The sequence below is a fragment of the Sinohyriopsis cumingii genome, chromosome 13 (genome assembly GCF_028554795.1).
Source record: "Sinohyriopsis cumingii isolate HCF-2022 chromosome 13, ASM2855479v2, whole genome shotgun sequence".
Lineage (NCBI taxonomy): Eukaryota > Metazoa > Mollusca > Bivalvia > Unionida > Unionidae > Sinohyriopsis > Sinohyriopsis cumingii.
Window position 1 is genome coordinate 8,465,196 of NC_142973.1, and position 22,368 is coordinate 8,487,563.

Consider the following 22,368-nt stretch of genomic DNA (forward strand, 5'->3'; position numbering starts at 1 on the left):
TGATGTTCAAACACCCAGTATGGCCACCATGAAAATCTTGTTATTGTAACTCCATCTGAATGGATGGACATATCAGCATGGGATTTTGACTAAAAGACTTAATGATGATGTCCATTGTGGCTGCCATGGCAGCCATCTTGGAAAATTGTATTATTATTACTCCTGAACGGATGGCCATATTAACATGCGGTTTTCATTTAAAGGCTTCTTATTGTGTCTAGTGGGTCAGAGGGCTGCTGACATCCAATATGGCCACCACTGCAGTCATTTCAAAATGTTATCACTACTCCTACATAGATATTCATATTAACATGGTGTTTTCAGTATAATGGTGTCTACAGTATAAGTATCACTGTAAGGCTTCTAATGATGTCATCTTGGTCCTAAATGAATCCAATAAGGGTTTGAGGACTAGCTTACTATATTACAAGGAGATATATATTGGTTTTACAGAAAATTAAATCCTTGTTTATACATTAGTATATCATTTTTAAGGTCTTTTTATAAAAATTTCAGACAGCCCTTTCGTAATTCAGACTTTCTAAAATGATTTTTTATTAACCAAATCATCGTAAGGAATTTAGGTTGTTAGTTTTGGTTTTATTGACAGATTGATTTCATGGTTCAACTTTTTCTTTACAAGATAAGATTATAAAATACTTTGCTTTTATTGTTTTCTTCAAATTGTGATAGGAAGGTTTACTTTGTATAACAGTGATATTACAGCTGATTATTCTGATTTTGGAATTGTAGGTTTGGAAGAAACAAAATTATATTTGCTTTGTTGTTTACTCTTGCCAACATAATGCAGTTCAGCAAAGTAAAGTTAAGATTGTTATTCTGTAAATCAGAATGATATTACATGCCAATTTATATGATGATACACGAGTCAGGCGTTTTTCTTGTAATACATTTTGTGGTTTAGCACATGATCGTATATATATATATATATATATATATATATATATATATATATATATATATATATAGATAGATGTTTTTGAGGGAGTTTTGAAATGGAAACATCTTTTGATTTGAAAAATGCATGTTTTATAAACTAAACTATTCTTCAATTCCATTCAGTAGTGGTTATATGGGAACCTTGAACAAATAAATTTCATCCTGGATGGAAATGACCTTTAAATTTATCTTTAAAATAGCGTGGGAACCATGCATCCAGCATTTGCACCACAGTAACTGTTGTCACTGAAGAATATAGGAGATTGTCTCGGTACTTGATAATTAAAAGGAAGAAGTGGTTTTGTCTTTTCACCAGTGTTTCCCTTTACACACATTAGTGTGTCATGGATGCACGCTGGAGAAAATTGACGCACACATTTGTTTGCCGTGCGTTTTTTGACGCAAAGGATTCGCATAATGCAATCAGAATTTATTTAATATCCAATGCATTGGACAAGGGTGACATTGTGTATACTTACAGCATAGGCATTGACTGGTTCCCCGCTTTGTTTACTGCATGCATTACTGTCCTCTATTCGTAAAGCAGAGTGCAACGCAGGGCACATACGAAATAAGGAACCAAACTAGCACAGGCAATGTTATGATGGAGTAGTTTCGCCTGCTCTCGCGAGCTCTCCCGTGATTTCCATTGAGCTCAGTAAAATGTTGTCCTTACGTTTAACCTCAATGCTTGTTGCACTAGAAAGTGACCTCCAGATTAAAACTTCATGCACTAAGAATCATTAGCAAAGAAGTGAAAGAAGCAGAACACAAAAGAGTAACTGTGAATCTAACTTTAATGAAGAATGGAGAAAATAATTCCCTTGACTGGAATACGGCACATCCATTAGGATTACCGGTGTGACTTATGATCGCATCATTGCGAGGACTGCAAAAGTGAAACATCCTTTTGTGACAGGGTTTAAGAATTTTTAAAAATATGCCTTCGTTCGCCACAAGATGTCTGGAGAACACATTATAACCCAACACATTCTTTCACAACAAAGAAATCAGTAAACCTGCCGAGAAAAATGTGTTTATTTGGATTACGAAGTCAGAGGGTCAGTGCAGATTTTGTTGGTTTTTAACTTTGTTGCAATAAAATAGAGATCTTAAAGTTCAAGTGTAACTTATTAAAAACGAGATGAATCATTAGCCTCCTTGATTTTTGGATAAATTTGTTCTAAGATGAAGTACAATGAGACCTATGATAGTACACATTTTATGACAGGCAGTAAATCAACTGACATCTGGTAACAAAAGATTTATTAGGCTTTTTGTATTGGCTTGTATGTAATGTGTTGGTCTATAATATTGCTTCAAAAAGCTTATAAAGAGACTGTTAAAAGTACGACTTTAAAAGAAAAATGATCTTATAAAATGATTCTTTGAATGGACAATGCATTTGTTTGTTAATTGTGCATGTTGGTTTATTTGTATGTTTAGAGAGAGAGAGTATGCTGCACAATTTGCATTATCCTATTTCAAGCTTAGTCGGAGGAACATTTGTCAGTACATTTTTGATCCCCACAGTTTTTATTTGACCCGCAGTTCTGACACCAAGGGGGATACACTCCTTTTCACCCAATAGAGCCAGAGTGCCTTCAAGGGACTCTTGTTAGTATTGTCCACCCCTAATGTGCCAAAAAGTTCATATTTGATTGCATCTTGATTGCTAAATGAGATGTTGTATCAGTAACTTTTCAGTATTTACAAGATAATTCATCCCTAAAATTTAAGTTGGCTCCCTTTAATTATAAAACAATGTGTCTCTACCATAAACAAACACAAATATCCAGACACATCAGTCTGGTCGCATTAGTTAATTGCTCAGGTTAGCAATTTAAAGTGTCATTACATGTTCATCTGTAACAGACAGAAATTAAAAAAATAAATCTAATTTGCTTGTATAACCACAGACAGCATGTTGCACTATCCTTATACACTACTTTGGTGCCTTTTTTTTGAACAACAAAACAAGCAATATAAAGAGCTTTACTCAGTGTAACCCCTAGGGGTGTAAATTGAGGTTTAAAAAAAACCTTTTAATTAATATGAAGCAATATTATAGCCCAACACATTACATACAAGCCAATACAAAAAGCCAAATAAATCTTTTTAACCAAATGGCAGTTAATTTACTGCCTTTCATAAAATGTGTACTATCGTTTTCATTGTACTTCGTCCTAGAACACATTTATCCAAATATCAAGGAGGATACTGATTCATCTTCTTTCTAATACGTTCCACTTGAACTTTAAGATCTTTCTTTTATTGCAGCAAAGTTAAAAACCAACAAAATCTGCAATGACCCGCTGACTTTGTAATCCAAATAACGCATTTGTCTCTGCAAGTTTAATGATTTCTTTGTGAAAGAATGTATTGGGTTATAATGTGTTCTCCAGATATCTTGTGGCGAATGCGGGCAGATTTTTTAAAATTCTAAATCCCTGTCACGAAAGGATTATTCACTTTTGCAGTCACACCGGTAATCCTAATGGAGGTGCCATATTCCAGTCAAGGGAATTATTTTCTCTATTTTTCATTAAATTAGATCCACAGTTACTCTTTTGTGTTCTGCTTCTTTCACTTTCTCGTGCAACAAGCATTAAGGTTAAACATCTAGATGACAGCTTGCGGAGCTCGACGGAAATCGCGTGAGAGATCACGAGATATGGGGTAGCTACTCCATCATAACATTGCCTATGCTAGTCTGGTTCATTGTTTCATATGTTTACTGCGGTGCACTCTGCTATACAAATAGAGGAGCGCAAGGCAGGGAGTAAACAAAGCGGGAAACCAGTCAATGCCTATGATCGAAGTATATACGATGCCATTCATCGTCCAATGCATTGGGTTTTAAATAAATCCTGATCACATTATGAAAATCCTTTGTGTCGAAAAAAATGCACGGCAACAAAAAGTGTGCGTCAATTCTCTCCAGCGTGCGTCCCTGACACACAAATGTGCCTAAAGGGAAACACTGCTTTACTTGACCAATTTTGATTGCAACTTTTTTTTGTGTGTTAAGGAAACAAATCACAGTTGTTGCTTTTACTTCAAGAAAATAAGTGATACCAACATTTGCCATAACAATATAAGCATTGAAAGAAAAAAAACAGTTCACTGTGTTTTTATCCTGAAAAGCTTTGGAAGTTAGGGACTGGTTTAATGTTAGGCCCAGATAATAAATCTTGTAATGGAAGCTTTGAATGTTTTACACAAGACACAGATGCTCTTGCCAGTGCATTGCAGTTGAATGCAAACTTAGCCATAAATCTCTGAATTTGCTTAAATAGTACAATGATCAACTTGATCTAGCTTTTCATAATTTCAATATTGATGTGCAATTTGTTTCCTGAAATCCTTCAAAATTAATTGTGAAATGAAATGAGTACTCAAAGAAATATTTTTGACACAGGCTTAAAGCTGGTGACTTGGAAAAAAATAACATGCCTGGATTCTGGCAATTTCCATGTGCCCAAAATTGCCCCTTTTTCAGTATTATTTTTTGGGGGTTCCCGAGTGGCTGAGTGGTCTAAAGCGCTCTCCATTACGGATCACTGCCATCTCACCTCTCTGCGTGGGTTCGAGTCTCGGATTCGGCCAATGTGGGTATGTGAGAAAACTTGCCTATAGCTTCTCGAGGGTCAGTTGTTCTTTCCGGGGATTTCCCGGGTTCTTCCTCCACCATTAATACTGGTCGCCATGTATAGCCTATCGTGTGCTGAAAACTGGCGTTAAACCCTAAAACAACATCAGTATTATTTTTCACACATTGTTGCAATTGCTACTCTTCCAGTATGAAGAAATGAAAACAAAATTTTGTTAAATAGACTTAAGTATTTATTTGAATTTTGAAACATTTCATGCAATGTTTTTCTCCAAGTTTTTAGGTCAGCCATTGTCTAATTGCTCTGACACGATCTTTCTTAACTCAGATGAATAATATTCATGTTTGTTAGCATTGGCAGCGTGTCTTGATTTATATACTGTTTCTGTTTACACTTTTGAAGTTCATAGGTGCCACTTAATTTGTTTAACCAGTAGTATTTTATCACACTTCTGACTAGTGTAAGCATGAGCAAGGGACAGCTTGATTATTTGTTAAACTTTAACTTGAAACATCTTGAACAACAGAATAGTAATTAGGAAAAAAAATCAAAAAATCGTTTTTTTTTGTGATTGATGTTTCTCAGGCATAATAGATTATTATTTTTTCTACAAGCCTGATGATCACCCCTCTTAGAATACGGGAGGGACCTGGTCTGAAATTAGAGTGTCCTCGGGTGTCAGTCTATATAATTTTTGAACACTGATAATGGCTGACATTAGTACTTAGTGGATATATTATGATCATTCATCATCTTTTGATGTGCCTGTCCTTCATTTGGTTTACTGAGAGTGGTTGATCAGCTTTTGAGGGCTTATAGGAGAGCAATAGTTTTGCATCCTGGATGCAGTCGTCTGGGAATTAGGTGTGTTTAGAAGTCACATTCATTTGTGTAAGTGAAGAATTTGATATTTGCAATGTCTTTCATCAGGTTTATAATTTACAGCATATATTTTTACTCTTGCAGGCTCATCGTGTAGTTTTGATGGCTGCTTGTCCCATGCTTCAATCGATGGATGGAGCCTCAGTTGGATCACAACTTGAGATCAAACTTGCTGCAGATATTTTTAAGGATTCTGTGAAAACCTTTCTTCAGTATTTATATGATGGGTTCATGATGTTAACAGAAGATAATGTCAAAGATGTTGAGAAGATTGCCCGGTTACTTCAGGTGGAAAATGTCATCAAGTGTTGTGCAGACTTCTACAAGACTCTTGAGCGTGTAACAGGAGGATCCAATTATTCCAGTTCACAGTATAAGTATAGCTTCCAGGATCAGCTGGAATTCAAACATGTACGGGCCACAGACATTCATAGAGCCATGCAAAATGGCAGTGAAAAGAGACCTGCAGATGCTGAGGAATTTCGTCGGAAAAGAACAAGAGGAGACAGTTTCTCTCCATCTCTGAGTCCACGACACACTACAGATGATTCCTCTTTCATGCTTAGTAGCTACACAAGCAGTGATGCACAAAGAACTTCACAAAACTTGGGGAGGGTTAAGCCAGGCTTTTCTGCCTCTCAGACACAGGGCAGACATGTTGTTGAAGATAGTTTTGAAATGGTGCAATCAGATTTAGACCCTAATAAATCTAGTCGTGAAAAAGGAGGTACAAGTGCACGGCCACAGCAGACTGTGTCCGTAACAGTTGCTAGTCAAATTAATCCAACACCTGATGTACAAATTATAACTATTCCAGACGTCAGCGAAGCTGACAGACCCACTGGTGCTTCTGGCACTTCATCCTCCAGACAGTCTATTTTCTCTGCTGCTGCAGCCAGTAAATCACCAAATTTTAGCTTTGGAGGAAACTTGTCAAGTCCTGTAAGAACTAGTGTACCACCTGGCCCCTCCCAGCCAGATAGAACATCTACATTCACAGGACCAAAAGGTCCAAGGTTTACATTAGGTAGTTCATCACGATCTGAGACCATCACTTCATCTTCAGTGTATTCATCAAAGGAATCCTCATCCACATCGCAAAGCAAAAGTTCCACAGTGACTACAGGAAGTGCTAGTGATTCCAAAGCTATTGAAATTGATACACATCCAGAGCAAATAATCATTACACCCATGGCAATAGATCTCCCAATTGTACCCACCTCTGCTATTTCAGAACCTATCAAACCAAGTTTTGTCTCATTTATTGAGAGTGAAAGCCATGGAAGAATATCACCTACTCCTGAAATAGAAGCCTTAAGTAAACAGGAGCGAACAGTTTCATCAGCTCCTGTAAGGTATGAATGTTTTAAGAGGTAGGGAATAAAAAATTTATATCCGACCGTGATAGTGTTAGGCATATGGTGTTATCCTTGGTTATGTCATCAACTGCACCTTGGTTAAAGTTCACTCCAGGTCAGTTTCAGGTACTTGAGTGGTGATTCAGTGTTTTTGAAGACTTGCATGGACTACCTTGGTTAAATTTTCTGCTGAGATTAGTTTCAGGTACTTGGGTGAGGCATCCATTTACGTTGAACACTTTTCTGGTTTTTGCCTGCATGATAAGATAGCCAGAGATAGGCAGCATTGTACATAGGGTCCCAAGGGCATTGGACACTGTCTCTCACATTCCAGTTCTGGTAGATACAAAACATTTTAATGGAACAAGTGAAAGTAATTGTACATAAGGCATTACTAGTGCTACAAATATGAGATAATCTTGTTTTTTTCAACAGTTTGGCCATCTTAACTTAGTGGTATGTACCATACTGTATTTTCCCTGGACACTTAACATTTTTCCAATAAAAATTATATCATATGCTGGGGCAACTCGTGGAAACGTTAACATGGTCAACTTGAAATAGCTTCAGTGTGTAAATTTGCTGTTCTTGATCTTGTTCTTGTTTAACTTTACATAACGCACCTTATCTACCACCAAAATTATAATAAATGTTTTCTGAATTAATTTTTTTTCATAACTATAAAATCATTAATTAAATAACGTGTCATTTCATAACTTTAGTCTCTTAAAACATCATTTAAACATTAAAAAGAAATTAAATCTTTTGTGCCATGGGGTGATTTTAAACTTTAAAAAAAAAAACTACACTAATGACCATGAAACACTTTCCATTGGCGACTACCACAGATATTGAATGTTTTTGTTGCCAGACACCATGTTTTTATATAGTCACCACAGTCTTAAAGTTTATCACCTTGTGACTGTTGCTATTGCTAGTACCAACATCCACTAATGCCAAGTTGAAGACATCTTTTGATTATTTTTCTTCTGATAAATAGCACAGGGTCAAAATTTGGGGAGCATGGGGCAAACCTGTGAGCCCACTCTGTGTGCAGTACTGCATATGTATGGAGGGAATGGATTTTATGTGTGACATGAGAGGTCAGTGAGACCCTTTTTTTGAGCTTAACAGTTTATTGATTGAATCCTTTCTATTTGAAGATGAAAGGATGGGTCTCACATGAGTCGGGACTAAGTTGAATTTTCAGTTGCCAAGATAATGAGGAAGAAACTTTTAAAATATTATGACTAGTCGGTGAAAATTAACATTTACTAATTTATACTTTGACTTTCAACTACAATTAGTTGAAAGTCAGGTATACATTGGGAATGTTGTACTTTCAGTTTGGAAATTATTTTATTGACATTTTTAGGGTAATATCTATAGTTAGGGCTGTTTTCTTATCAATGCCAAGGGTGTGTGTGTCTGAGGGATGTCTTGTGTAATGTCCATGAATGGATGTTTTCTTTTTTTTTAAATTGCTCTAGACAGTTTGACCAAATTTGACTGCATCTTGGCATGAATTGCTTTAAAATTTTGTACATGATGCTGAGCCACCAGTACTAAAAATGCAAAAACCTTAAAAAAAAAGTTGTTAGAAACATCACTTGACAGAACTGGACCAAATTTAACAGAAAACATCCTGGCATAAAGGCCTTGCAATTATTTTTCTTCATATGATGCCAATTCAGTATCAAATTTTGCCACCATTGCCAATAATAGATAAAGACAAATGATTTGTCAGAACTTCACAGCAGAATTTGACAAAACATTGTAGCATTAGCAACTTTCAGATTATATAAATAATGCTGATTCACCATCAAATATGGCCATTATAAAGAACAAAAAAAACCATTTAAATGACTACTTCGATGCCACTCATTAGAATTTGAATTTGACAGAAGCTTCTGAAAATAAAGTACTTGACGTTTTTACAAGTGATGCCACTCTCCTATTACATATGGATGCTAATACTAAAAATAGAACTTTAAATTTCTTTTTAAAAGTTGCTTCATATAATTTGACTCAATTTGAGAGAAAGCATTCTAACTCATTCTCTATTGGACAGATGATTCTGAAATATTATCACGTTTGCATAATGTTCACGATCAACAGCATTGGAAGAAATTTTTACCAAAAGCATCCTACAAACCCTGATTTCTTCTAGTGCTCTTGCATTTGGATATTCAGCAGATGTCAAAGAAGTATTTCCAGTTCAGGTGTTTCCAATCAGGTGACATCAATAACTACAACAAACTAATACGTTGTGTTGATGTTAATATGCATGCAGTAATCTGACGACAGTTTGATAATAGGTATTCAGATAATCACAAGATTAATTTTGATTATCATAATTTAATTGGGCTTATTGTCTTGTCTGTGTATGGCACAACACAACTGGCTACTTTTGGGAATCGATGGTAGCTCAGTTGGCAGAGCATTGGACTTGTAATCTAAGGATTACAGGTAAAATACCCACAGGGTCAATATGATTAAAATCAGCTCTCCACAGTCCCATGTGTAAAGTTCATATTTTGGTGATTATTGTAATTTCCTGTCCACTTATATTTAGTATCAGGTCAGATAAAGCATTACAGATTCATGTTAGGGAGTTTTATCATTAGTAATTGTATGTTCTGAATGATGCAAGTCACTTTCAGAGATTAGAAAGCGGTGATTTCATTGGTGAACCACAAGGCCAACAGTACAATACCTATTATTGGTGCCAGTCAGATCCACATATCAAACTGTGATGATTTTAATCCGATTTCCTACTGGGTACACTGCTTCTGTGTGTCATTGGGAAAGGCATCTGGCTCTTGTTTCCTTTCTATGATATAACCAATAATTATTTTAAGAGTTTATATTCTGCCATCCACTGATGGTTGAATATTCATTGTATCAACTTCCAACTTACATGTCCAGTGTTTTAAATGTGAACTCAGTGTAGAAACATTGCAGATGATGATATACCACTGAAGAAAATCTTGAACTTGTTGAAGTAGTGCAGTTTATATATAAAAATTTGATCCTATATTTTTAGAAGGTTTAACTTTACAGTTTTATTTAACTTTTACTGAATTTCAACAGCAGTCATCTTGAAAATCTTGTTATTGCTACTCCTACGGATGGAAAGTTATGTCTTTAAAATATTATCTCACTTTTTCTCAAAATGGAAGAATTTCATTTTGCTCAGTTAAGTGTCAGTCCTTTTGAGGGACTCTTGTTCTTTTGTTTTTAGTACCACATGCTTACATTTATTTGGAAGGCTTGTTCATATTTTGATCTTGTTGCTATTCTTTATCTTTACATTTTGAGAACTTTACTTTTAAATTACATAGCCAGTGTTGTGCTGATGTACCATTAAGCATATACCTACCAACCTACTTTAATACCTGTAACCAGTAGTAAATTGGGTTATTCCTTGGTCTATTTATTTATTTAATGGATCAGTCGCAAATTAAATCGTTTTCAGTCTGCATCCTGTCATATTTACTTTATTAAAAAGACATCAGTCATATTTAGTGATTTGTCTACAAGTTTAATCTTTTGTTTAAAAAGCAATGGAATAAACAGATAATATTACAAAATGATCCTTATGGTTAATGCCCAGAAACTGTATACTGAAAATTATCTTTCATTTTAGTGTTCATGATGAATCAAATAGCAGCCAACCCTCCTCAACACCTGATCTCAGTATTGTCAAAGTGGAAACCTCACCGGGGCCAACAACTATTCAGGAAAGTGATGTGCCCAGTCTGGACATGCATGTAGATGTCCAGCCTGAGGATGTGGAGGGGATAGATGATGATGGAGATGATGATGGTAGTGATCTGGAAATGTATGGATATAGCGACCTTTCCCAAGGAGACTCCTTTGGTCCAGGGCGGTCATCAGATCAGAACAACTCCTGGTACATACAGACTCTGAAGGGTATGTTTCAGAAATACTTTGATTGATGCTACATGTATTTGTGCACAATGTTCATCAATTGCCTTGCCCTCTCCAGTGTGAATTGAGTATATGATGGTGTTTGCTATTGTGCTTTTATCATTACAGGATGTTACAACTTAATGGTTCAATGATAATGACTCTTTGTACTTGTGTCCCTTTCAGATTCTTTTAAAATGCTCATATTTGTCTCATTACATGGAAAACTGACGTTGAAATTATGTAGATGATGACATTTAGAGGAATGTTCCCATCCAGCATGTTTCCTTTACCTACATTGAATTTTCTGATAAATCCTGCTCTGCATTTTCATAAATATAAACTTTGACTATAAAGATTTTGACCAAAAATTCCTGAGATCTATAAAGGCAGTGTATTTATGTATTTTACACAGAAAGAGTGACATAAAGCATAAATATTAACAAGGATACTGATTTTAGATGGTCTTTGCAGGTTTGACATGATTGTACTTGATCCCCTTGAGAACAGTCACTTAACTAGATCCATATAATTGAACACATCCTGATTAGTCTTGTTCACCATGTTGTTTGATACAGTCAAAAGGCATCATCAAATGACATGTTGATTAAGACTGAGTTATTTTTCAGAGTTCACAAAATATCCCTCTGAATTTTAAAAAGATGCCATTAGTTTCAAACCAGAATGTAAAATACCATATTTATTAAATTCTTATCTAGTTGGCAAGAACATGTCTTGCTAAATACTTTTTCTTCTACAGTGCAACCCAATTGTAAAAATATTTTTCTCTCCAACTTGTATCTAGCCAGTTTGTGTTTACACTTGTCAGCCTTTCCAGAAATTTTGCTTGTCTTGAAGATGCAGTTATTTTAATCCATTGTGGTTGCTTTAGAAAAGAAGCACTTCTGTTTTTGAAACGTCATGCAAGAAAACATGCTTATGATGTTTTTGGCATTAAAGAGTTTTTGAAGAATATATTTTTGAATGATCTTGCATAGCTTTGGAAACTTATTTGACTTACTTAAAAATGTTAAGAAATGGTAATTGTTTTAGTCAAGATGTTAAGGATATTTAATTCAGTTAAGATTGAATGATTTGATGTTAAAAGTCATTAAAGGTGTGTTATATGGGCTAAAGTTTTCAATCATGTGCATGTAAAAAATTAAGTCTTTCCAATACTTTATGTCATCTTTTTTGTGTTATAACAGTTCCTTCATTGCTTGTTACTATATGGTTGACTCAGTGTCGGGTACTGTAAATCATTGTACTTTGACTTAAATTTTTTGGTTAATTCTGTAAATTCAGCACATTTTTTTAAACCTGAAATATTCATGATTTACTGTTTGCAAAGGGCATATTTTATAACTGTTGCTAGTTATGTGAAAATGTTCACACCATTTTTTATTGTAACATATATACTTGCAGAGAAGTCTGGTCCATCTGCTAACATTATAGACCCAGATCTGCCATAGGATAATATGCTGGTGGATCAGGTCTCCACTGATTGTTTTACTAAATAGTCCTAACCAACGGCTTAGACCCAAATCTGTGAACGCATTGTGTGATGCAGACTTGGGTCTGTGCGGTTAGCAATGGGATCTGACTTGCAAGCAAGTTTATACAGCAGTACAAAAAGTAGGACCTCTCCATTTTTTTCTTTACATACTAATAATATCAGTTTCAAAACCTACTCCACTTCTGGCCATTTATTAATACCTGTATCAAGGTCTTTTCCACTTTAGAAAAAGGTATAGCAAGTGGTATGCATGTTGTGTGAAAGAGATCATTCCTCCAGGCAGTGAAGAAAAGATGGGGTGTTCACCATTACCTGTGTAATAAGAGGACTAGGCATTCATAAGTGTTCATGAAAGTCAAATAAAGGGTCATTATTGTTCCATCCATAGATTTTGTTTTGCTACAACTCTGCCTTTGTATTAACTACTTCCCATTTTGTATGTTTGCCTTTGTAGGCATGTAGTTAAAGTCTATTTGAAATTACCAGAAACATTGGCAAGTTTTGCAGAAGGATAGATTTGATTGGCAAATAAATTGAAGAAGGAAAAAATAAAGAACTCAAGGCATGGAAAAATGAATCCAGCCACTTGAAATTCCTTCGTCATAAAGGATAGAACATGCAAGACAAGAGGAATGACTAACAAGAATAAGAGGCTTACTAGTCTTCCCAGGAAAAGATTTGAAAGGAACTTCACCAAACAACAATCTTATCTTAGGCAGTGCAGACAATTTTTATACTGTAGGTCCTTTGGAGAATCCACAAGAAGAAAGAAGTACTTATCAAAAAGAAACAGTTCTACATGTTGCAAGTTTGACAGAGGAATTTACATGGCAGTTACATGAAAACAGGGAGGGAAGACAAACAGGAAGAAATGAAAAGGATGAGAATATTCATTGGCCAATAAAAGGAAAAAAAGGACGTTGCCGCCGGTGTTCGAAACAGAAAATCCGAAGAGAGCCTAGCCTTAGATGCTCAGCATGCAACATCAATATTTGCTTACAGTGTTTTAGACCATATCACTTGGAAAATTTTAATATTTCACTTCCATCCATGGAGTCCATTGAGTCAAAGAAATTGAATGACAAATGAGTTAATTTTTCATCATCTAGTTTTCAGAATTTAAAAAAAAGGTAGATATGCTTGTTGTATTTTTGTTTCCTGGAGTCTGATTAAGGATTTGACGTGTTGCATATTAGGTCAGTATGCATTACGCATGAAGGACATTGATGATGATATTGTATGACATGTACTGGCATGGTGCTTTGTGTTAATGTGTTTGTCCATATATTTTTTTATGCCTGCCGAAGTGAAAGAAGTTTTCATGAAGTATCTCTGTTACCAGTTTTGTTTCTGCATAATAACTCATGTTGTCTATTATCTGCAGTTATCAAATTTTGTAAAGAGCTTACCCATAGTGTAAAGAAGAACCCCTTCAATTTTGGAGTCAAAATGTCAAAAGGTCAAGGTCACCAACTGAGAAGAATAATAACACATATATATGGCTGGCAAAGGTCAGGCTTGGGATGAATCATTAGAAAGCTAAGAGAAATTCTTACTCTTTGAACCATTCAGCACCTTATTCAACTATATCTCTATGTCACTGTACTATTTTGAGTAAACTGCAGCTAAGTGCATTTCCAAATGACATACCAAGGTAATTGAACCAGGTTGGCAATGTACCATACATCCATGGGTTACAAGTTGGATGCTCTACCATTTGAGCTACCATAGTGCCCCATTGGGTCTTGGAGTTAAAGGTGACTGTTGTTTAGTTGGTGGGTTTTTAATTTGAAAAACTTATTATCATTGAAGAATATCAGAGATGGTTTAAACACTCCACATCTAAACAGAAGAAACAGTCTTAACTTGAATCATTTCAAATTCTTTTCAGCCCGTTGTGTGTCAAACCTTTTGAAGGACTCTGTTTTTGTTTTTCCTTATATTAAATCCCTTGGTGGATTTTCTTTGTGCTGTGGATGAATCATTATGAAGCTAAGACAGTTTTGCAGTATGCTTGTTCAACTTTTTAAGCTTTTGGTGAAGGTTATTTGTTCCACAGCAATTTGCATGCCAGGCAATCTTGTTTGATTATATCTGGTTACACATAAAGAGAATGATATTGGGTCTTGTGTCTTAGCTCTAAAGGTGCGTGTATTGTGGTGATTGTGTGAAAAATACTGCAACATTAATAATAATACAAGTTTTATGAAATTTTTATTCAGAAAATTGCTGTTGGTAGTAGAAACAGTATTCCAAAAAAACATTTGGTGTTACAATACTGTTCTTTGCAGACATGGATAGGAAAAAAGGTACTTAAGTACTGGTATGATACATAGAATATAGTTTTTCTTGATGTAAAAAAATTGGATGTACATGCAGGTGCCAAGAAACCAGTTAGTTGGTCTGTACATGAGTGAAAAATGGCAACACAGATTAAGAGACGAGATAATTCATGAAGAAAAAAGATGTTATGGATTATTTTTTTGGTCTTGAAATGTTGATTCTTATTGGACTCTACTGATCTTAACAAGTATTTTATAGATTCATTGGAAGATAGTAGGATTGTATACGAGTTTGTTACTTTTAATGAATGCGTCTTCCATTTTGGGCGGATTGTCTTTTTCTGAAATATTTGACAGTTGGATTCCTGATAGGCACCCTCATTGCAGGTGTCATTACCAGCAAAAACTTGCCCAGACTGGCAAAAGTTTAGATGGACCAATTGACATACTTCTTAGTATATATAAAAAAAAAAGAAAAGATACACATCTATTTAGTGTTCATTCATTGTTGGGTAATTTCATCCACACAGCATTTTTTTTAAAACATTCTGACATGTGGCTGTTAAGCTAGCTTTACATTGATTGAATGGTAATGAATTGACCAATCAAATAAGGTCACACATAATTTGACTGGTTTTCTACTAATGTACTCAACTTTTCATGTTTTTGGTTCTACAACACATCAGTCAGAGCTGTAAAGATCTAGAACTTGCTGGACAAAATGTTGTGCAAGATTAGAAGTTCATACTTAATACTGGTATCTCGGGTACAAATTATTTGTTCAATTGAGATGCGGTTCTTACATGCAGTTCAGCTTATTACAAAATAATTTACTTGTTGAATTACAATTTTTTGCCTTTTAGTGGATCAATTCATAGGCCATAAACAAGAGTTCCTATTTGAGCGAGTTGTGTTAATACAATACTATAAGTGTGATGCAGTGGTCTCCTTTCTGAGAGGCCACACTTGTTGTGGAAGGGTAGTATCAACAGACAAGTGCACATTCATGTATTAAATAAATGCAGTTGACTTCTCTTCAGTGGTGATGGTACTGGGATAATCACTCGGAAAACACTTAACAAATTAAAGCGGATCCACGGAGCTGATTTAACTGACACTTGTATCTCTGAATCCACCTTAAACCACATCTAAAAACCTTAGATAAGACCAGTTGTCAAATAAAAGAATCCAGTTTCTGTACTCATCCAGTAAAATTTTCCAGTTTATTTCACTATTGAAACCATAGTTGGATAGATGAAAGTTAGATTTTAGACTGTACGGTCTTTGCTTTTACAAGCAAGTAACTGACATCTCTCTGTGGTGTACCTTTGCAGGGCCCACAGAGATGAGTCGGGTCGAAAGAATTCCAGTACCACCACCACTGCACCATGTAGTGTCAACTTCCTGTACCAAAGCAAATAGCAGTGCATCTGTTGTAAGGGACAAATCATTGAAGGGAGATAATGAGAAAACTGAGTCAGCATCAGGTACTACTGTGGTTAAATTAAGATCATCGGATGGTCAGTCATTGCTTGAGCACAGAGAAGGACATTATATGGGAAATTTGTCAATGGACCTTTCACGCTTGGCTGTGTTGTCACAGCAGGCTGTCCCAGTGTCTCTTGGAGAGATAACACCAGAAGAAAGTGCACACATAGGAGAGATTCATTTATCTTCTTACTCCCGTCAGAACTTTGCATGGCGGCTGTGTCAGTATTATTTCCAGCCAAATGAACTGGAGGGACACAATTGTTACGGGAGGAAAGGAAAGCCTGGCTTGGATGATAACAGGCTTGCTAAAGTCAGGATGCTGACAATTATGTATTATCCACTTATGGAAGATGAGAATGAGGCCAAAGCTTGGCAGAACTGTGTTGTAGCCATTGATAAAGGCATCCGCAACACCTTTTCAGAATATGCTTATAGCAGAAGAATGTCGGTTTCTGTCTAGTTGCTTTCAAATGAAGGACATGAATAATAATTTGTTGACAATTTTGTTAAGTGCAATCTTAATAGTTGCATCTCATTTTTTTTGCAAAGGGAAAATAGTGAAGCTGTTTACTCTGCATAAAGAACTGAGTGAAAAATAGTATGCTTATTCATTTATAACATTTAATATTTTACATGGATAAAGGAATGATGCATATGTTTATCCTAAGGGTGAAACAATTCATTGATGTATCAGTTCCTCAGTTCTTGTTTCAATACATGTATCAATACTAAAGGTGGACATTTAATTCGGTATTAGTTAGAAAAGACTTCAGTGGATATGCATAATTGTTAGCTGATTGTCTCTTTATTCTTTACAAGTATTGATATGTATTGTAACATAGTTTGTGGCTAAGATACATATTGACATGGCTTGGGTGTATTGTTTCACCTTACATTGATACTGCTTCTCATCACAAACAGGAATATCCTGTCGATTTTGTGCATATTTATAAAAGAATTGTAGTAAATATATTTCTCTTTGTAATGTTCTTGACATTATTTTTTTAATGTGTGTAGTAGATTGAGATCAATATACACATGTACCTGTCGGAACATATGAAGATGTTGACGATTGGCTTTGAATGTTTCATGCTTATCCGTGTATATATTGAATTTAATTTTTAATCCTTGTTATCTATAAATCTAACTGCCAACAAAATAGACATTAGGTGCCAGCAGATAATAGGTTATGCCAACTTAAAATTTAAATTCTTGTCAACAGCATGAACTTGGATCTGCTGGAGTGTGGGACGAATCTGAGTCTATTATTGAACTTAACATTTATTACAAGGGAAATTTCATCCTCCATTTTAAAAATAACATAGGAAGGATGTAATGAAGAAATAAAGATATGACTTCAGAATCTAATGTATTAATTTTTGTGTGCATGTGGTTGATATTTCATAACAGTTTGTGAGAAATAAGTGCAGATCCCTCAATGTCATATCCTAGAACAGACCTTGACAGCTGTATGAAGTTGGGCTTATATATTACCTGAAAACCAAATTAACGAGTGTACATGTAGATATCAGCAAGGGATACTGTAAAGAATGTAATAGAATTTCCTATAGGTCTACAGTAAGAAATAGATAAGAGGATGATAATGTTTGGAAGAGGATGTGTAGCATTTTATGCATTTTTTAAATACATTTTTGTGTTTGTTCTTTTGTTCCTTATGTCCTCAGTGCCTTTATTTCACCTACATGTATATTGGCATGTGGATACATCTTGGGAGGAGTAATTTGGCCTTATCAAAACTAGATCACTATGATCCAGTGTCTGCATTGGAGATACTTTTTATTTTGGCCATTCTTTCATTGCTCGTCCAACATTTTTGTCTCTACACTGGTATAAATTGATGCGATACGTGCATCTCGGAAAGAGTAACTTGGCCATACCAAAACTAAGTCACTGACCAAATTTTTTGGCTTGTGTATTGTCATCTGGTTGTTCGTTATCCCTTCAGTGTGTTTGATCTAATTTCTCTGCATGAATCGAAGCTTATATGCAGATGCATCTCATCTAGAGTAACTCGACCATACCAAAAGTATTACACTGATATAATTTGCACATTCGAGTAATACATCTTCAGCTATTATTTGATTCTTGAGAAGTGTGGATCCTATTCACATCACTAATGTAAATCAGTATGTGATGCCTCACAAGGAGAGTAATTTGTGAAACTTTTTCGATGCATCTTAATGAGTAGTCTTTGCTGTATTAATTTCTTCCTCCACGCAATGTCTTTGTAGCTAGTATATACTCAAAATCAGTGGGTAGTTTCTTTGAATTCGTCCAGACCAGTCTGAATTTGGACCTTGTGGTAAATGTCTTTGCAAGGTTTTGCTCTCCTATTGTTGAGGTTAATCATGTCTTACATAAATACTTAGGTTTCGTGTATTTGTGATGACAATGTTACTCAAGTCTAGCAGATCTTTTAGAAATTTCCTTCAATTTATATTTTATTTGGCAGAGCATGTGCTTTTGAAATACTGTTGTTCATTTGTACTTAATTATCTGTCAGTTTGTAATCACTAGATTTTATAATTTGTTTGTCATTTTTTTTATTTTTGTTTTTTCTTGTATGGTTTAGGTTTTTGATGAAATGCGAGTAGGTGGTTCTTCCATCCAAATTTTCTTAAAAGATAAAGCTTTCTAGTGAATTATTTGTATGTATTGGCGAGGGAGGGAGCATGGAAGCAGTAAACAGACATTTATTTGTAGGCACTGGGGAGGGAGGGAGAATGGAAGCAGTAAACAGACATTTATTTGTAGGTATTGGGGAGGGAGCATGGATGCAGCAAACGGACATTTATTTGTAGGTATTGGGGACGGAGCATGGAAGCAGTAAACAGACATTAAATGCCTCATTTATGTACTGTTGATGTTTTTTGAGGGTTTGGCAGGTAGTTTCACCCACCCCAACATGTTTTAAAGTGAAAATTTTAGCTTTTAAAAAGTAGAAAATTAATTGTAGTTCACTTCAGCCATAATATTATGATACTTACTTTTGATATAATTCAAATGTTTATGTTTGTAAATAAATTAAAAATGGTTGCTGAGTCATTGGTTTCTGTGATTTCTCTCTTCAATTTCTTTTCTTATAAGTGAGCATTTTAAACAACAAAGCTTGATTAAATTGACATACAACACTTATGCTTTGCATTCATTGTAACACACACATGCATGTGCACACAAAGAGCTCACAAGAGCATTTCACAGCCATTTCTGCTTTTTCTTTTTTCTTCTATGCATACAGTTTTTTTTTTCTGCACAGCAATACAAATTAAAGTAGTTTCTTCCACTGTGTATTGTTGATCAGATTTCAAATCAACTATACAGTTAGCTGCTATTTCATTGCAAGTTTTCATTGTAGACTGTACATCTATTTGTTGTAAGGAAAGTCTTCGGCCATTTTGGTTTTCGGCCGTTTTGAGGGGGGAAGAGTACTAGGACTACTCAGAGTCATAGGTAGGTCTTTGTTCTCTTTTTTTCTTTCTTTCTTGTAATTAAGGGGATTTTCAAAATTAAGACCATGTCCTTGTCAGTGAATAGATGTATGGTTTACATAGTTTATCTGCAAGAAGGTTATTTACTTTATATGGATTTCATCATGTATACTTGTGTAAATCATCCATTCATTTTTTTTATTGCCAAACATAGCTTTTATTAATAATAATAGTACAAATATTAATGGACTGACAAAAGTTCGTAAAAAAGTGTAGGTGCAGTGGTCATTCTTTTCAATTTTATGTGTCAAGGCAAATCTCATTTAGGTTAATGGTTTGGCCTGAACATAAATTTCACCCCAATACTTTGTTTTATCTTATATAATACAATAGTAGAAAATGCTTTTAAATGAATTTATAATTTTTTTCGCATTTGTATGATCAGTATCAATTCTCTAGTGTCGTTCATAGAAAAGTTCGAAAAAATGTATTAAGATTATGATATGTAAACGATTTTATGGTAGTAAAATGGACTCCGAATAGCGAGGTGTCGGGAGTTAAGATCTTGGATATTAACTTTTCTAAATTGAAAATCACTAAATGTTTATTCATCAGTACTTGCATTACTTGCCATACATACTTAACAAGACAAACTGCAAGCAATAAAGATTCTGGTCTGCCTAAGCATAATGTGCATGCAGATCAGTGTCTGTGTTGTTCTGCTGATTACTCCTAATAAACTGCACATACCCAGATCTGCCAGTGCATTACTTGATGGAAGATCTAGGTCTTTGCTGTTTGCAGTTGGAATTGTGTTATCTGTACAATGCAATTCAGTAATTCAGGTCAGAATTCACTCTTTAAATTTTGAGGCGGCTTTGTTAGTATTAAACATATATGAAGTTAAGTCATATAACCATTTATTGATTGACTGGTGGCCTAAGTGGGTAGAGTATCCACCATGGATGAGAGAGGTTGTGGGTTTGAACCCCAGCCGAGTCATACCAAAGATGTATACAAATTGTTTTAGCTGTCTCGCTTGGCGCTCAGCATTAAGAGGTTAGTGTGTTTGGACTGGTCGGCCTGGTGTCAGGATAATGTGACTGGGTGAGACTTGATGCAGCATGATGCACTAGTGCCAGACATCACTAAACTGCCAAACTGCAGACATCATAGCGATATGACTGAAATTATTTTAAAGCTAGGTTAAATATTTATATCACACACTCACACGACACATGCATAATGATCTACTTTACCAGTAGGTCATAAAAGTACTGTATGTGGCTTCATAAATTGGTGAAAGGGTTTATATGATATAAACTGTCCTTCAGAAATAACTCTATTGGTGTTTAAAGGTAAGCATTATGTTGTAACATCATTGTGGGTGGAGTGGCAAAAGATTGCGTAGGATGAATAGTAGAGCTGATAAGATGCTGTAAGGGTCACCCTATGGCTTATGTGATATTTGCCAGTGTATTGTTTATGACAGGCTCGAGTATGCAAACAATTAAGCAAAGTGCATAATATTGTGCAAAAAAAACCATGAACCAAGTCCTTTGATGCATACCTTCTCTGTTTCTGTTCAGTAATAAAAACATAAATGTAGAAATGTCTTGCATCCTTGACCAAACTGTTGGCATTAAAAGGATTACATAATTTGTCAACGTAGCCCAATCTTTCTCCAATCTTCCTACCTTTTCATTGATATTTGGATTGTTGCAGTCTGGCAGATGATAATTCAGATTTCAGACACAAGGTAGGAAGGTCATTAAAACAAATTCCGACTATAGCTGCTGAGGTAATATGTACAAAAGTTAACTGAACCAAGGTACATAAATAAATACATCTATCTCGTTATAAAATTATTTATTATTAAGTGATTCTAGATATAATACAGTGCCATTATGAATGTGGGGACCAAAAATTAAACCATTGTCAGTCCTGTAAATTTCTTTGTTGTCAGACTCATTAACAGATTGAGAAATTTACTAGTCTTGCTGAATCTTAACTAGTTTTTCCCAATGGTAGACACACATCTAGATTAACAATGGATTCTTTTTTTTCTCTATACACGTGTAGTTAAAGTATGAAATTGATCTATTTGCTTTCTGTTGTACAACAACCTAAACAGCGCAGCTGCAATCATGTGTAAATGAGTCATATTTCATTGGTAATTGGATTTGTCAAGAATGTATCTTAGAATTTCTTTTATGCTATATAATTGATGCACAGCTGCCATGTGCAGGTAAATTTGTATTAAAGGAAATAATTAAAATGTGTTAATTCTATGATAGATGCTGCCACTTTGCTGGTCTTCCAAAAATACTAACTTGTACCTGTTCGTAAATGGCTTATATGTTTTAAAATTTTCAATAGAGATTAGGATTTTATCATGTTGCAGGCATTAGCACTTGGCAAGGAAGATGTACCACTTTTTGGGTGGCACAACCGCATCAAAGTTGTCAACAATGTTAGGATTGTCAAAGTTTTGGCAAAAATTCTGACAGTGACTTACCAAAATTATTGACATAAGTGTGGTTTTAAGTTGAAATTGTTACAAGATAATGTTTTTTTTTACAGTCAATATAAATTGATAAAAAAATTAATGGTGTTGGTTCATAATTTGTTATTAAGCATTGCAATATCTTTCTGTTGAACAGAAAATCTTTCTTAGAGCCTTAATCTGTGTGTTTGATGGTAACTTTATAAGAATGTTTTGCTTTGTTTCAGATTTGAAAGAGAGAACAGGTGAGGGAGGTTTTGGTCCTGGTCCAGGGGCAATGGGTGGCCCAACTGCCGGACCCTCATCTCTCCAACCACGACCCACCCCTCCAAGAGGACTCCAGATTGACTATGCAAATTACGTAAGTACACCACCCC

General features: G+C 35.1%; 1 protein-coding gene across 31 annotated transcripts in view; it reads left to right on the forward strand.

Moving 5' to 3' along the window:
• Positions 1–22,368, forward strand: part of LOC149784917 (uncharacterized) — a 121,999-nt gene that overhangs the window by 7,596 nt on the left and 92,035 nt on the right. For 28 of the 31 annotated variants that reach the window (XR_016425326.1, XR_016425330.1, XR_016425327.1 and 25 more), the window contains exons 3-5: positions 5,541–6,811; positions 10,464–10,750; positions 22,219–22,352. Coding sequence is in view for 26 of the 31 variants with exons in the window: in XM_089978539.1 (XP_089834665.1) it covers positions 5,541–6,811; positions 10,464–10,750; positions 22,219–22,352 (1,692 nt within the window). In the remaining 5 variants the exon portion in view is untranslated. The other 3 variants (XM_089978513.1, XM_089978540.1, XM_089978511.1) reach the window with 3 other exon arrangements.